Source organism: Budorcas taxicolor, chromosome 21 (assembly GCF_023091745.1).
Source record: "Budorcas taxicolor isolate Tak-1 chromosome 21, Takin1.1, whole genome shotgun sequence".
Classification (NCBI taxonomy): Eukaryota; Metazoa; Chordata; class Mammalia; order Artiodactyla; family Bovidae; genus Budorcas; species Budorcas taxicolor.
This window is the reverse complement of record NC_068930.1, coordinates 35,462,295-35,478,578: the sequence shown is the minus strand read 5'-3', so window position 1 is coordinate 35,478,578 and position 16,284 is coordinate 35,462,295. Positions and strand designations below refer to the sequence as shown.

General features: G+C 40.9%; 1 protein-coding gene across 1 annotated transcript in view; it reads left to right on the top strand.

The window, feature by feature from the left end:
* The first annotated feature begins 344 nt into the window (after positions 1–344).
* Positions 345–16,284, top strand: part of ETFA (electron transfer flavoprotein subunit alpha) — a 68,657-nt gene continuing 52,717 nt past the window's right edge. The window contains exons 1-3 of the mRNA XM_052659719.1: positions 345–484; positions 12,668–12,814; positions 15,365–15,446. Coding sequence (XP_052515679.1) covers positions 446–484; positions 12,668–12,814; positions 15,365–15,446 — 268 coding nt within the window. The 5' untranslated portion in view covers positions 345–445. The remainder of the gene's footprint in view (positions 485–12,667; positions 12,815–15,364; positions 15,447–16,284) is intronic.

Below are 16,284 nucleotides of genomic sequence, written 5' to 3'. Positions count from 1 at the left end.
GCATACTGCAGGTCTTCGCACTAATATCTGTAAACAAACAAACAGGCAGACGAATAACTGGAGCTTGAGCGGAGGACTTAGTCGAGAGGACTGGGAAGCCAGGACAGTGACGTCATCAGTCCAGTGTAACTGGACACTGCACCCTGGGACCGGCAGGCAGTCTGAGCCACTGTCGCCCGCTTTTCCCCCGCTTTGCCCCTGCCTGTCCTTATTTTACGCACCTCCACTTTTGTCCTCCTCCCAAGACCAGCCCCTAACTTTCCGCCCTCCCCATTGGTTGCGCGACCGCCCAATCGGCGGGCAGAAACCTTAAGCTCGCGCTCTCTCCGCTCGCCTGGGGGGCGCCTGCTCTCGTTCCCGCGTCTCGCGAGCGTTACAGTGACTCGCGGAGGGTTTGCAGTTCGGTCTACTCTCGGCTGCCGTGAGGCGAACCAGTGCAGGGGCTATGTTCCGAGCCGCGGCTCCTGGGCAGCTCCGGCGGGCGGTGAGTCTGGGCGGGGAGGGCCGAGCCCGGTGACGGCCCGGCCTTAATCTGCTGTTCCTGTGAAGCTCTGGGCGAAGGTCACCGCCATCCCCAGACCTAGCTGGCCCTCGCGCTGGCAGGCCCAGGTTGAACTGGGGCTTGGGTTCAAAGTTTTTAGGCCTGCCCTTGCCTTCTTCCGGGTCGCCAGCTGGGGGTCGAGGTCAGAGCTCAGAGTACTGAACCTACGACCCGCTGCCCCTCCGCGTCCTCTTCGCAGCCCTCCTCCAGCCCTCCAGCTTTCCTCTTTGCACTGCTGGGCCGCCAGGTTTTCCACCTTTGGCGGAGAGCTAGCATCTGCGTCCCCGGCGAATCTTTACCCGAGGGAGGAAAATGTCGCCGCTGGGGTGCATTGTAAAAAATAAAAAACTTGAGTTCAATTTCGAAGGTGTCGTTTCTGAAAGAATTAAACATTTTCCCTGGGCGCATTATGGCTGCTCGAATCCACTCACTGTCAAGTACTGGGGGCGAGGGGCGATGTGGTTTTGGAAACTTGGTCTGCTCTCTGGTGAATGGGACAGTGGTGAGTTTAGGTGATTGTATTGACAACTTTGGCCAATTTGCTTTTTTTTTTTTTTTTTTAATCCAGCAGATTGTTGGTTAAGTAGCTGGGGAACTGTTGGTAGCGCTAAGTTTTTGATGGCTTTTATGAGTTATAACTCATGAGTTTACCACATTTTCTCTTATGAGAAAGACTGATAGAAAATATGTTTTTGTCTAACCCTCTGGGACACTAGTATTTGGAGATTGACCAGTTACAAGTCAAGTAACAATTTATATTGTAGATTCTGAAGGTTTTCTAATTTACAGTTAGGTTAAGTGACAAGATTGCTAAACTTGGGTCAGGAACTTTCCGGTCGTTTTGTACTTTTTCTACACTTTTTCTTGTGCACGCATATTTTCTTATATCCTGCTGGGACCTTCTCCATAGTTAGCAATCTTTGTAGATATCTGTAGGTCCTTTTCTTGTGTATTCTTTGTTTCATTAAAAAAAAAAAAAACACACCGCCAACCCTCTGTTACCTCTCCCCCTCATACACACAGAGTTCAAACCCATATCCTTCAGGTCAGCCTTCAGTCTTTCTGCCAGACATTTTCCTCAGCGGATCCAGACATAAACAAGTTAAAGTCATCGATTTGGAAAAAGTTCCAGGTATCAGAGTGACTCTCTTAATGTATACAGTAATGAGAAGGTAGTTTTGTGGACAGGTTAGAAGTCTGGCCTGAGAGAAATAGTTGTGGAGGGGGCATTTGGGAGTCAGTTATTTTATAGTTAATGACTCAGTTATTTGACTTCCCTGGTAGTTCAGATGGTAAGGAGTCTGCCTGCAATGCAGGAGACCTGGGTTCTATCCCTGGATCAGTAAGATCCCGTGGAGAAGGAAATGGCAACCGACTCCAGTATTCTGGCCTGGAGGATCCCATGGACGGAGCGGGCGGGTTACAGTCCACAGGGTCACAAAGAGTAGGACACGACTGAGCAACTTCACTTCAACAGAAAATATAATGGAACGACTAACTTAAGTAATCACTATAAACACAGTTTGCCAATATACATGGACAGTATTTCCAAATCCTTACTGTGGTTTGCCAAAGACTTTGACCTTTATGACTTATTTTCAGAATTTGAAGTCATGCTAAGTAAAGTAACTCCTCGAAAGTCATTGGAAACATCTGAGAGATTTGAATTTCAAGGATATAGGAAAATAGCGGGAACACTTCTAGAATGAATACATAAATACACATACATATTTAGCTTTAAACATTAAGAAATTTCAGAAAAGTTTCAAGAACAGCACAAAGAAATCTCAAAACCCTTTGCTGAATGTCACCAGCTGTCAACAGTTTGGCACATTGGCTTTATTTCTCTTCATATGTACGGTCTGTTATTTTTCTGAACCATTTGAGATTATATTGCAAACATGCCCTTTACTCCTAAAACTTTTAGTGTATTTTCTATGAATAAGGAATATGCACCTTTCATAACCACAGTTCAGTTCAGTTCAGTTGCTCAGTGGTGTCCGACTCTTTGCAACCCCGTGGACTGCAGTACACCAGGCCTCCCTGTCAACTCCTGGAGTTTACTCAAACTCATGTTGGTGATGCCATTCAACCATCTCATCCTCTGTCGTCCCCTTCTCACGCCTTCAATCTTTCCCAGCATCAGGGTCTTTTCTAGTGAGTCAGTTCTTCGCATCAGGTGGCCAAATTGCAGTTTCAACTTCCGCATCAGTCCTTCCAATGAATATTCAGGACTGATCTCCTTTAGGATGGATTGGTTAGATCTCCTTGCTGTTCAAAGGATTCTCAAAAGAGTCTTCTCCAAAACCACAGTTCAAAAGCATCAATTCTTTGGCACAGTATAATTGGCAAAATCAGCAAGTTTAACAATGATACAATACTATGCATTATCTGATCTACAGATATTATTCATGTATTATCAGTTGTCTTGTTAATCATTTGTAGCAGTATTTTTTGTATTGTTTTTAAAATTGAAGTATAATTGATTTACAGTGTTAATTTCTGCTATATAGCAAAGTGATTCAGTTATACATATATATACATTCTTTTTAATATTCTTTTCCATTATGGTTTATCGTAGGATATTAACTATAGTTCCCTGATGCTCAGCAGTGGGACCTAGGGGTTTACTCATTTCTGTATGTACCAGTTTGCTTCTGTAGCGTATTTCTTACTCTGGTCTAGGATAGTCCAGAATCAGGCCTTGCATTTAGTTCTCATGTCTCTTCAGTCTTTGTTAGAAAGCTCCTCAGCCTTTCTTTGGCTTTGATGACAATGGCATTTTTGAAGGCTCCAGGCCTTCTATTTTGTTGACTGTCCCCCGTTTACGTTTGTCTGATGTTTCCCCTGATTAGTTTCAGGTTATGTATTTTTGGCAGGAGTTTTGCAGAAGTGGTATTGTGTTCTCAGTGGATCGTACTGGGAGGCTCATAATGTTGGTTTATTCCATTGTTGGTGGTGTTAATTACTTGGCTAAAGGGTTATTCAGCAGGTTTCTCTGCTTTCAAATTACTACTCCTCCCTTTGTGATTTTAAACTAATTTATGGGGATATACATTGAGACTATAACTCTTCTCTTTCTCATCCGCCTTTCACTCACTAGTCTTATCTGGTGATGCGTCTTGCCTGAGAAATGATTACTGTGATGTAAAATGGTGATTTTTTTCTAATTCCATCGTTCCTTCTACATTTGTTAGCCTTGTATTATTATTTATGAACTCATGGAACCGTGCTTCATTCAGTAAGTTATAATCCATTCAGTTCAGTTCAGTCGTTCAGTCGTGTCCGACTCTTTGTGACCCCATGAATCGCAGCATGCCAGGCCTCCCTGTCCATCACCATCTCCTGGAGTTCACTCAGACTCATCGTCTGTTGAGTCGGTGATGCGATCCAGCCATCTCATCCTCTGTCGTCCCCTTCTCCTCCTGCCCCCAATCCCTCCCAGCATCAGGGTCTTTTCCAATGAGTCAACTCTATGCATGTGGTGGCCAAAGTACTGGAGTTTCAGCTTTAGCATCATTCCTTCCAAAGAACACCCAGGACTGATCTCCTTTAGAATGGACTGGTTGGATCTCCTTGCAGTCCAAGGGACTCTCAAGAGTCTTCTCCAACACCACAGTTCAAAAGCATCAATGCTTCGGCGCTCAGCCTTCTTCACAGTCCATCTCTCGCATACATACATGACCACTGGAAAAACCATAGCCTTGACTAGACGGACCTTTGTTGGCAAAGTAATGTCTCTCCTTTTGAATATGCTATCTAGGTTGGTCATAACTTTCCGCCCAAAGAGTAAGCGTCTTTTAATTTCATGGCTGCAATCACCATCTGCAGTGATTTTGGAGCCCAGAAAAATAAATTCTGACACTATTTCCACTGTTTCCCCATCTATTTCCCATAATCCGTTACCACTGTTAAATGTTTTGGTGGTCAAGTTGTGCCAGATTTCTGAAATGCAAGTCCCTTCAGTCTGACCTGTTTACTGTCATTTATGATACTCTAAAGTCAAAATGGCTTATCTGACTCCATACTCTAGAAATTAAAAAAAATTGTTCTGTAGTTAACTGAATAAATTTAGAAAGATACATTTCTACAAAGTCTTATTTTTAATAATAGATTAATCTACTAAAAGATTTAAAAGATTAAGCTGTTAACATGACAAGGTGAATATAGCTAACACTACTAAACTATATATTTAAAATTGGCTGAGATGGTAAATTTTATATTTGTTTTTCATTGCAGTCAGTGAAAAAAGAAAAGAGATACGTTAAGCTGTTTGAATGTAAGTTAAATGACTCACATTTGGCATCTAAGTTAAGTTTCCATTTTGGCTTATCTGTGGCCTTGAGCAAAGTCCTTCATCTTTGGAGGGGCCTCCTCAGTGTTACCTGTTAATGAAAGTGTTTTCCAGCCAAAACAAAGAGCTGAGGAGCACACTAAGAGGAAAATAGGTAGTTAATATTCTTGCAGGAATATTAATCTGAATTATTAGTATTATTTTATTCATTTGCATTTAAGATTGATTTGTTGACTAGTAAGATACCAAAGGGACTGCCCTGGTGGCTCATTTGGTAAAGAATCTGCTCACAGTGCAGATCTGGGTTCCATCCCTGGGTTGGAAAGAGTCCCCTGGAGAAGGGAATGGCTACCTGCTCCAGTATTCTTGTCTGGGAAACTCCATGGACAGAGGAGCCTGGTGGGCTACAGTCCATAGGGGTCGCAAAGAGTTGGACATGACTGAACAGCTTATACTTTCAATATACCAAAGAGATATTTTACACAGAGAGTACAGCAACACTTTGAAGGTTATTTGAATCTGCCTATTACTATATTCATTCCCAGACAGGGAGGCATCTCTATTATGATTCAGAAGCTATGAAACTGGTATGAAGGAACATGACAATTTTCAGAGTCCATGGTTTATCACTGATGAATGAGCTTGAACTCTGTAATTCACATGCAGATTTTAATTTCTTTTGAAGGAAGAGAGAAAGCCAACTTTGATGTGGTACTGAAAGATTTATTGCATGAGGTGAATTAAATAAAATTATGCTGCTGCCAATGTGTCTACGTTAAGCGTCTTGTCTGTTTTTAAAGAGAAGTAAATTGACTGTTTTTAATAATATAGTCAATGTCATATGACATTTCTAGTCATGATTAAAAGCTACTGTATTTTATTACTAAAGAGGTTAAAGTAATTTAAAGTTCAGAAATGTAATATACATGTTTAAATTACAAAAGTTACGTTAAAATAGGGATGAGTAATTAATTATATATTATTTGTCTTTTTCAGTAGAAGTTGAAAGGTTTTATAGTTTGTACCTGCTTTTTAATTTTTGAGTTAAACAAAAAGACCTCTGCCCATTTACCATAACCCCATTTAGTTTTCAAAGGTGGTGGGGGAGGTAGATTGTGTTTATTCTTACTACTTCATGTTTCGAGTAGGTTTGTAAGGGTAAAATAGGGAGCTAGGGTCCCAACTTTTTTTCTTCCAACTCCTGTTGTAGTTCACTACAAGAACATACAGTTAAAGGGGCTTCCCAGGCTCAACAGTAAAAAATCTGGCTGCAATGTGGGAGACGTGAGTTTGATCCCTGGGTCGGGAAAATTCCCTGGAGAAGGAAATGGCAACCCACTTCAGCATTCTTGCTGGGATAATCCCATGGACAGAGGAGCCTGGCAGGTTAGAGTCCATGGGGTTGCAAAAAAGTTGTATATGACTTTTTATCAGCAACAGCAATCCTTGGTTGCTCCTGAAAGAACAGAAAAACAAGCAGGATCAAAACTGTTAATGCTGAATAAGAGGACAGAAATGTGTCGATTGAACTTTAGCTATCCAAGGTTGATGGTGACTTTGAAGAGACTGGATTCAGTGTTGAGTGGAAGTGAAAGCCAGTTTGCTGTGAGTAAAGGTTCAGAAGGAGTGAGGTGAGGCAGCAGAGTTTGTGTGTAAGGACTTTGTTTTCAAGAAGTCTAGCCTTGAAAGGGTGGGGAGATGATAACCTCTTTAAGCCCTATCCTTGAAAAGAATACTGTCTCATAAAGGCCAGTCAACTTAATAAGGGTATGCAGCTGGTATGTAAAAGAAAACTTCACTTTACTACTTGGAACTAAGTCTAGTCAGTAAGTTCAGATAAGTTCCCTAAAAATATGATGGGGTGGGAAGACTTCCCTGGTGGTTCAGTGGCTAACAGCCCGCCTGCCAATGCAAGGGACACTGGTTTGGTCCCTGGTCTGGGAGGATCCCGTATGCCTTAGGGCAGCTGAGCCTGTGCACTCCAGAGCCTGTGCTACTGGAGAGAAGCCACTACAATGAGAAACCTGCACACTGGAACAAAGTTTCCCCTGCTGTTGGAGAAAGCGGCTGCAGCAGCGAAGACCCAGCGCACCCAAAAATTAGTGGGAAAAAATAAAAGTATGATAGGGTATCTCTAGTGATTTAGCACCTTTGCGTACTGTTCTTGGTAGACACACATATTAAAGTACTTAGATAATTAAGTTATCAGTGACAGAAAAATGGTTGCTTTTTAGTTTTTGATCATTTTGGGGGAAACCTCTCTTAGTTACTAAACATTCACAGAATGCCCACTATGTATCAAACTCAAAGATGGATACTGAGTTTACAATGGAGAGTGAGACAGACCTGCCGCTGCTGCTGCTGCTGCTAAGTCGCTTCAGTCGTGTCCGACTCTGTGGGACCCCATAGACGGCAGCCCACCAGGCTCCCCCATCCTTGGGATTCTCCAGGCAAGAACACTGGAGTGGGTTGCCATTTCCTTCTCCAGTGCATGAAAATGAACAGTGAAAGTAAAGTTGTTCAGTCGTGTCCAACTCATCGAGACCCCATGGACTGCAGCCCACTAGGCTCCTCCATCCATGGGATTTTCTAGGCAAGAGTACTGGAGTGGGTCGCCATTGCCTTCTCCTGAGATAGACCTAGTCCCTGCCCAGTGCCTTGCAAACAGACGGGGGAAGACAGACACTTACACGTTATCTTAAGAGTGATCGTGAAAGGTGTATAGGGTCTTTGGGGAATATGTATTGGGGGAGAGAATTAACCTAGTTAGGGAGCTGGAGAAACCTGTGAAAGTACTTTGTGAACTAGGGTGAACTACAACTGTTAGTGGGTAATGAAGTAATAGTAAGGGTAAGGATTTTCTTTAGGTAACAAGGTCACTTCATTTTTTAGTTTTGCCTGTCTTAACTCACCTGTTTACCTTTGTTTTAATTTACTACGTACTGTATGTGCTCTTTTTTTTTTTAAAGAAAATTTTTAAAGTATTTTAAAGTCTTTATTGAATTTGTTACAATACTGCTTCTGTTTTATGTTATGTGTTTTGGCCTCAAGGCATGTGGGATCTTAGTCCTCTGACCAGGGATCCAGTCTGCACCCGCTGAATCTTAACCACTGAACCACCAGGGAGCTCTCTTATATGATACATATCTTGCCTTTTAAACATGGTATTGTTTCCAGGATTGAGTTTGAAACAGAAATAAAAGTGCATTAGTCATGTTAGTTTGATTATTTTTTTAAAAAGCCCCAAATAAAAGCACATCTAAAGTCTGCAGCCCCCTTGCTTCAATTCTGGGCAAGTTTGATGGGCCATCCTAGTTCTGGGGTTCCCTTGTGAGATGAGCTGAGAGCTTTTTAGTGGCTGCATTGCAGTATTGCAGTTCAGCTTCTTCCACTGCCCGGTTATATTTCCTTGATGCCTCATGGGGAGCCAAGAGTGCTCCCCAGTAAACTTCTCTCTCTCACACACACACACACACACACACACACACACACACACAAAGGTTGATGACCAAAAATGGATGGTGGCACCAGTCTGCATTAATTAATTTAAGTAGCAGTGTTTTGAAGAGATTGAGATTCTTTTCTGAGCAGCTACCTTATTGTGTATTTCAACAGTTATCTTTAAATGTTGAAGATTTGGCTTCTTTTTTTTCCTTATTAAAAAAGAGGGCCCTAAAGTCTACAGATGCAGTGGATCACAAGGTAATACAACAACTTGCATTTAAAAACCTTTCAGTAATGGGACCTGTACTTTTTGAATCTTTTTGTGATATGCTACACCACTTGTGTTTAAAATAGGATTTTAGCATTGTAGGATTTTTAGAGCTGGAAAAGAGGCCCTTGAAGTCATCTTTTTGACCAGTTCTATTATTTTTCGCAGGAGAATATTTGCTAGGTGAAATATTACAGGAATGACCCATATATAAAACAGCTAAAAATGGTAGTGCTTTGAGAACTGTTAATTGCAAACCTCAGATCTGAGTCCAGCTACCTGGACTTTAACCTGGTTCTTTTCTTAGGTCTGTAGCCATTAAGTTCCAGTTCCTCCATATGTAAACTCAAGGTAGTAATAGTACCACATCATAAAGGATTTTTGAGTTTTAAATACAATTTAATCTTAGTAGAGGGCTTTGATCCCTGAGTTGGGACGATCCCCTGGAGAAGGGAACAGCTACCCACTCTGGTATTCTTGCCTGGAGAATTCTTTGGACAGAGAAGCCTGGCTGGCTGTAGCCCACGGGGTTGCCAAGAGTCAGACACACTGAGCAACTTTCGCTTTCCTTTCTTTTTCAGAGGGCTCAATAATATTAGTTTGGTTAATTTGGTTAAAGCAAAGTGAGGGACCATTCTGGCAGCCCTGCCTGCCTGGTGCTCACTTTATTCTATGTGTTGGTTCCAGCGGTGCCTTCCTGGATGGAGTATAGTTTGAAAACCTTCGGTTTAGTTTGTCTCCCTCAATTTGAAGATGAATAAACTGGGCTCTGGTTTAAGGAATAACATTTTAAAGGCCACAGACCAATTTCTTCTGCTGCAGGCTACACACAGCTATTATTGCTGAATTAAGCTACATAACCATGTTTAGGTTCTACGGCTTCTCTTGAGGTGGTATGTGAGAATAGAAGGTAGAATATTGAATTAGAAAAAACCTTAGTGAATTTAAAAAAACCTTGATATTAAACTATAAAGGAGTCAGTTGGTAAAATAATGTGAAGTGTCTTAGGATATATGTAGTGTTTAGTCAAGACTGGTCAGATAGATGGACTGAGTAGTTTCTTATATATTCTTTTGTTGTTTATTCTTTACAGTTTTTTTGAATAGCCTTTTAAGAAGAATATGCAGTGTTCCCTTGGAAGTTCTGAAAAGCTTGACAATTCCATAGGAAACTACCCAATTTATCTTATTATAGAACTATAATTTATAGCAAATATGGGCCTTCTGCCACCAAATCCTGGATTTATTCTTTAAATGGTGATGAAAAGCTCATAAATTTTATGTTAAATGATATGTGAAGCATAATCAAAAATATGGTGTCTGATATATATTGGTAATAAATAGTTTGTTACTGGCAATTCTTGTTAAATGTGATTTGAAGCATAAATTATGCCATTGGATCCTAATTACGCAGTTCTTTACTGTGTGCTCTTCTGATTAAAATAGAAGTACCATGTAATTCTACAGGTGTATATCGGAAAAAACATTGTTCTAGACAACAGGGATACAAAAATGAACAGGCATGTTGTTTGCCTTCTAAGAACTTTCATGCCGTCGAAGGAATTGTGAATTGTTACAACTTTTCTGGAAAACATTTTGCATTGATCAGTGTTCAAAGCCTTGAAAGTGTGTCTATGTCTTGATCTAACATTCCTGGATTTTGTCATAAGAAGTGAATCTTAAGATGTGCATAAAGATTTCTAACCTTAACCATAAAAATTCTCACCTCCTGTGAGTTTTTTTTTTAATTATAAAAACGTAAAAGCTATACAAACAGAGACTTGATTCAGCAAAAAAGTCTCCTTTTCTCCCCCTTCGAATCCCAGGGACGGGGCAGCCTGGTGGGCTTCGGTCTATGGGGTCGCACAGAGTCGAACATGACTGAAGCGACTTCAGCAGCAGCAGCAGCAGCTTGCTCCCTTTGAGGGAAAAGATAAATGTCATTCACTAATAAACAATGTAGCAATTATGTCCTCTGGCAAATTCTTCCCTATTCTCTTCCCATCCTCATCCTGTGGCTTTGGAAGCATTTCTATCCCTGAATGCTTGCCCTGGAATCTATGGCCCTCAGCTCTGGGATTGGTTCATCAAGGATTGAGGAGGCTTAGAGGGCTGAGGAGAAGGAATGGGTTGCAGTTGTAGAGGTAGGAAGCTTAGGGGAAAAGGGGCCCCTATCTTGTTGAAGGTTGTACAGAATCTGGCTTAGTCATCTATGAAAGCAGAGCAGCTGAAGTAACCTGGCCAAGTTCCAATCTGAACTTTTAGTCTTACTGGACTAAAAGGATATCTCATCTGTTGAGGAAGATTGCAGAGAGCTATGAGAAGGGTCATCTCTGCATTGTTTATAATCATAAAAAATGTCTTGTAACCTAAATGATTATGGAAACTAGTTGAACTGGTATGCCTAAGTATTAATAAAAAGATAAAAGTGAAGGTGTTAGTTGCTCAGTAGTGCCCAACTCTTAATGATCCCATGGTCCATGGAATTCTCCAGGCAAGAATACTAGAGTGGGTTGCCATTCCCTTCTCAAGGGGATCTTCCTGACCCAGGAATTGAACCCAGGTCTCCTGCATTGCAGGCATATTCTTTACCATCTGAGCTACCAGGATATGTACAAAATAGTAAACAAAAAATATGCATTCTGTTGATTTAGTTGCGTGACCAGCATTGTAGTCCTGTGCCTGGCTTCCCTTCATTTATAACCTCCTTATAAAATTTAAGCTCTGGGTATATTTTATATTAGGCTTTCTTCATTCCCACTCCCGATCAGAAGATTATTGCTGAATTCAAACCACTGAACCATGGCACGTGATCATCAGTGCCTCTTTTTCTCATTGCCATTTTCCGCAAGGACAGTTCTCAGATTTTCTCCTTTCCTCAGGCCTGTGGCGTGCTTCCTCATCCTTTCACGTGTCAGAACACCTAAGCTTCCTTCCATTCTTCCTCTTGATTGTCTGTGATCTGCAGCTGCCAGCATTTTGGCTTGGAAACTATCATTAATTGGAAACTATTCTGTCTTGTAATTGTGTGTGAACAAGTCTTATTTCCCTTGAAAACTCTGAGTGCAGGGACCATTCCTGTTCATCCTTGTGTTTCTGGTGTTCAGAATTATCTCACATGACCATGAACTACATGTTGGTTTCTCGATAGCCCACAGTACCTCTGGGAGGATTTTAACTGGTTCCAGGATACAGCCCCAAAGCTTTTTTTGAATTTGAAAGCATATTTAAACAATTGAAACTTTAGCAAAATTGCTGTAGTGTTGTACTGTAAAGACAGATTTACATGATCAGTTATTTTGGTATTAAATTTTTTTTTTTAAACAAAAGAAAATACGTGTAGTTATAATGAATTAGGCAAAACAAGTTTTCAGCTAAAAAGTATAACTAGAGATAAAGATAATCTTATCGTAATGATTTAAAAATTTACCAGGAAGATAAAACATTTCTAAATTTGTTTGTAATTAGCAGTGAGGCCTCAAATCTAAAAGCAAAAATAGACCAAATTACAGTGCTGTTTCTGCTGCTGCTGCTAAATCGCTTCAGTCATGTCCCACTCTGTGCGACCCCATAGATGGCAGCCCACCAGGCTCCCCCATCCCTGGGATCCTCCAGGCAGGAACACTGGAGTGGGTTGCCATTTCCTTCTCCATATTTTGGTATTAAATTCATTTTACCTGAAGCGGTAGAACTTTAGTAGTTGATGACATTATCATTATTCCTGGATATACTCTGCTCTTTAGTAGTATTGACTGCCAGTGAATGTAATTGGTAGTTGATACCTAGTTTGAGAATGTGTTCTAAGGATTTTACATTCGGATACATATATCAGTTTCTTGTTGAACATAGATTAGTGGGAAAGTTGTTTGGAAATAATAAAAAGATTTTTTTCTAACAGTAGAATACTAATTTGTATTTTCTATTTTTATTAGGCAGGAATATCAGTAATAGAGTGATAGATTAAAATAGCCCAATTTTGCTATTGAGCAAGTATTTATAAATACATTCATAGAACTGAGTATTGCATACACTTCTCTTTAAACCACACCTGCTTACCAATTAGAGCAAAACAAAAATTATACCGCAACATTATTTTCCCTTTTTTTTTTTTCTCTTTTTAGACCTCATTGCTACGATTTCAGAGTACCCTGGTGATAGCTGAGCATGCAAATGATACCCTTGCACCCATTACATTAAATACCATCACTGCAGCCAAACATCTTGGAGGTGAAGTGTCCTGTTTAGTAGCTGGAACCAAATGTGACAAGGTGAGACATCTTTAAGGTCAACCATAGCAAATAAAATTGCCATCAAGAGACAGGGAATGATGGCGACAGGGTTATAATGAGGACTGTAACCCAAACTGGGCCCTAAACCTCATTAAATGGTCAGTTTCACAACCATTACTGTGTGTGAAAAGGAAACTAAAAGGTTTGCTCACTAGGCGTTTTGTCTTATGAAATGAGGTGGAATACTTGACTTAGTTCCACTGCACCGTTTTGTGCCATCAGGTGCCAAGCAGAGAGTCCCCTTAGAGGTTAATCAGAAAAGGCAGTGGCACCCCACTCCAGTACTCTAGCCTGGAAAATCCCATGGACGGAGAAGCCTGGTGGGCTGCAGTCCGTGGGGTCGTGAAGAGTCGGACATGACTGAGCGACTTCACTTTCACTGTTCACTTTCATGCATTGGAGAAGGAAATGGCAACCCACTCCAGTGTTCTTGCCTGGAGAATCCCAGGGACAGGGGAGCCTGGTGGGCTGCCATCTATGGGGTCGCACAGAGTTGGACACGACTGATGGGACTTAGCAGCAGCAGCAGAGGTTAATAGCCAATCCCTTTTTAGTATTGATGAATATACTTGCTGCTACTGCTACTGCTAAGTCAGTTCAGTCATGTCTGACTCTGTGCGACCCCATAGATGGCATCCCAGCAGGCTCCCCCGTCCCTGGGATTCTCCAGGCAAGAACACTGGAGTAGGTTGCCATTTCCTTCTCCAATGCATGAAAGTGAAAAGTAAAAGTGAAGTCACTCAGTCGTGTCCGACTCTTAGTGACTCCATGGATTACAGCCTACCAGGCTCCTCCGTCCATGGGATTTTCTGGACAAGAGTACTGGAGTGGGGTGCCATTGCCTTCTCCGGAATATACTTGATAATTGCTTTTAATTCCTGAAAGTGGTAAATCTGGAAGAAGTATCATGGGTGTTAATTTTTACTTGGTGTAAGAATTCAAATGCAAGGACTTTCCCAAAACTACAGCTGGTACTAGAAGATGTTCTTTGTTTGGTTGTTGACATAAGACAATGACAGCTTTGTAAACTAACCTTCTGAAAAGGAACTCTAATGAGGTTTGCAGAGTCTGTACCTTTGGACTTTAGTGTAGTTGAAATTGTGCTGTCGTTAAGCTTATACACCTTGAGCCGCCAGTTGCCTCTCTTACCATACAGGATCTGCCAGTTGTGTAGTTGGGAGTTTGGACCTCAGGGAAAGAAACCCAGAAGAGAGCTTGTTACTTTTTAGACAATTTAATTTATTTTTTATTACATGGCATTGATGCAGAGCATGTGACATAACGCAGGTTCAGTTAGTGTTGTTTTGGCCAATTTCTTACATGAAATTGGTATCTTAAAATAATGTATTCAACCAGGTGTATGCTTATGTGGATTTCTTTACCTAAATCCTGCTAACAACTGTTGACTTTTGCATAGTTATAAAAGATAGCTAAGCTATCTTTTTGGTTGCCCTACTTTCAGATATACAAGTTCTGGATTTGATTTTTTTTACTGTGATTTTAATTAATCTAATATAACTTGGAAGATATATCATAGACAGCAAGTAGCTTTTCTGTGTAGTGCCTGAAATAAGAGATGGATTTGATAGTACAATATCCCCTGCCAGTGAATACTTGATTCAGAAGAGTTGCTTTTGCACCGCCTTTTTTCTTGAGTGAATATTGTTGGAGCCTTGCCCTCCTTTGAGGGAGGGCAGAAGGCGTGGCCTTTTATGCTTACTCATCAGTGAATCAGCAAGAGGTAAAGAAGAAGACGGTAGACCAGACTATGACTGCCATGTTTCTGCTACAACAGAAACCGGTCATGCGGTACTTAGAGATTTAAAAGAAGGAATTCTAATAGCTTTCTGTATACAGAAAATTTGACTGGTCAAACAGCTTTCCCAGAACCCCATCCTGCTTCTAAACAAGAGAAAAAAGGAATTAAGATAGAAAATATTTTGCTTCATTGTAGATAAATCCATGGGGATGGGCAGGAACTCAGGGGTTGACAGTGGACTGTTTTCTCTATAGTTTTCTAAGGCTCTCTATGGCCCAGAATCACTGATTTTAATATCAGCAGAAATGATTATTGTCAGATAAAGTGCAGTGGCTTGCATACCAGACTGGTTAAGTCTTGCTCTTTAGTTCTGGGAACCTTAAGTCTGAGATGTCTGAAAGGTATTGGCTGTGTCATTATTATGAGCGACAGAACCTAACCGTTTCTAAAATGATGGACTTATATTTGTATTGAGCAAAAGGGAAGAGCACGATATACAATTACATTTGAGTGGAGAGCTAAGTTGATTTTGGTTTATCAATTTGTACTTTTTTCAAGGCAAGAATTTTTGCTTAGGGTCAGTAGACCGTAAGATCAATTGGCTTAAGATTTTCTTTGTTAAATAATTTTCTTTTATTCCTAAGAAGCCCTTTTTCTCATAAGAACAGTTTTTACAGTGGCCACTAAGATTTTATAGTCTGTTGAATCTGTAATGGTGGCTCTATTAGTATTTTTCTGTTAGATGGATAATTAAAAACTTTTATTCGTAGGTAGCACAAGATCTCTGCAAAGTAGCAGGTGTAGCGAAAGTTCTGGTGGCTCAGCATGACGCGTACAAAGGCCTCCTTCCAGGTGAGCTTTTCCAGTGGAAAAAATTAATGCCTAAATTATGCTTGAAAACTGAATATGTGGAGAAGGAAATGGCAACCCACTCCAGTATCCTTGCCTGGAAAAATCCCATGGATAGAGGAGTCTGGTGGGCTACAGTCCATGGGGTTGTAAAGAATCGGTCATAACTGAGTATCTGAGCATGTTAGGTGAGGACCCCTAAACTTCCCTCTCTTGTTACTGGGTGGGTGTTCACCTGTTTCTGCACATTTCAGCATGAACCTGGCACAAGAGAGATTGCTTCAGACTGAGAGTGCCCGTCTGCTCCCCTGCAGGTGTGTGGGGGCCTAGGGCTTCTTGAGGGGGGCGTGATGCTCTTGGTTATGGGAGTTGGACTCCTTTGGTGCTGCCTTGAGCCAAGGATGGTTAGGGAGGGGAAGTGCAGCATCAAATTAAGGGTGCAGTGGCTGGCTAATAGCTTTCTTATAGATCAGTAATCAATTAGAATTAAAAACCAAGAAACAAAAAGAAGAAAAAATAATAATAACATAAAAAACCCAGTACCATTTACATTAGCACCAAGAAAGAAGAAGGGAAACAAAATATTTAGGTATAAATCTAACAAAATATGTATAAGATCTCTGAGGGAAAACTACAAAGCTCTAGGTCTGCACATACAATGGAACATTATTCAGCCTTAAAAAAAAAGTTCTGAAACATGCTGCAATATAAGTGAATCTTGAAGACACTAAGCTACCTGCAATAATCCAGGGGCAAAGGACAAAAAAATGCTGTAGGATTCCATGTATATGAGATACCAAGAGTAGTCCGATTCACAGAGACAGAAGGTAGAATGGTTATT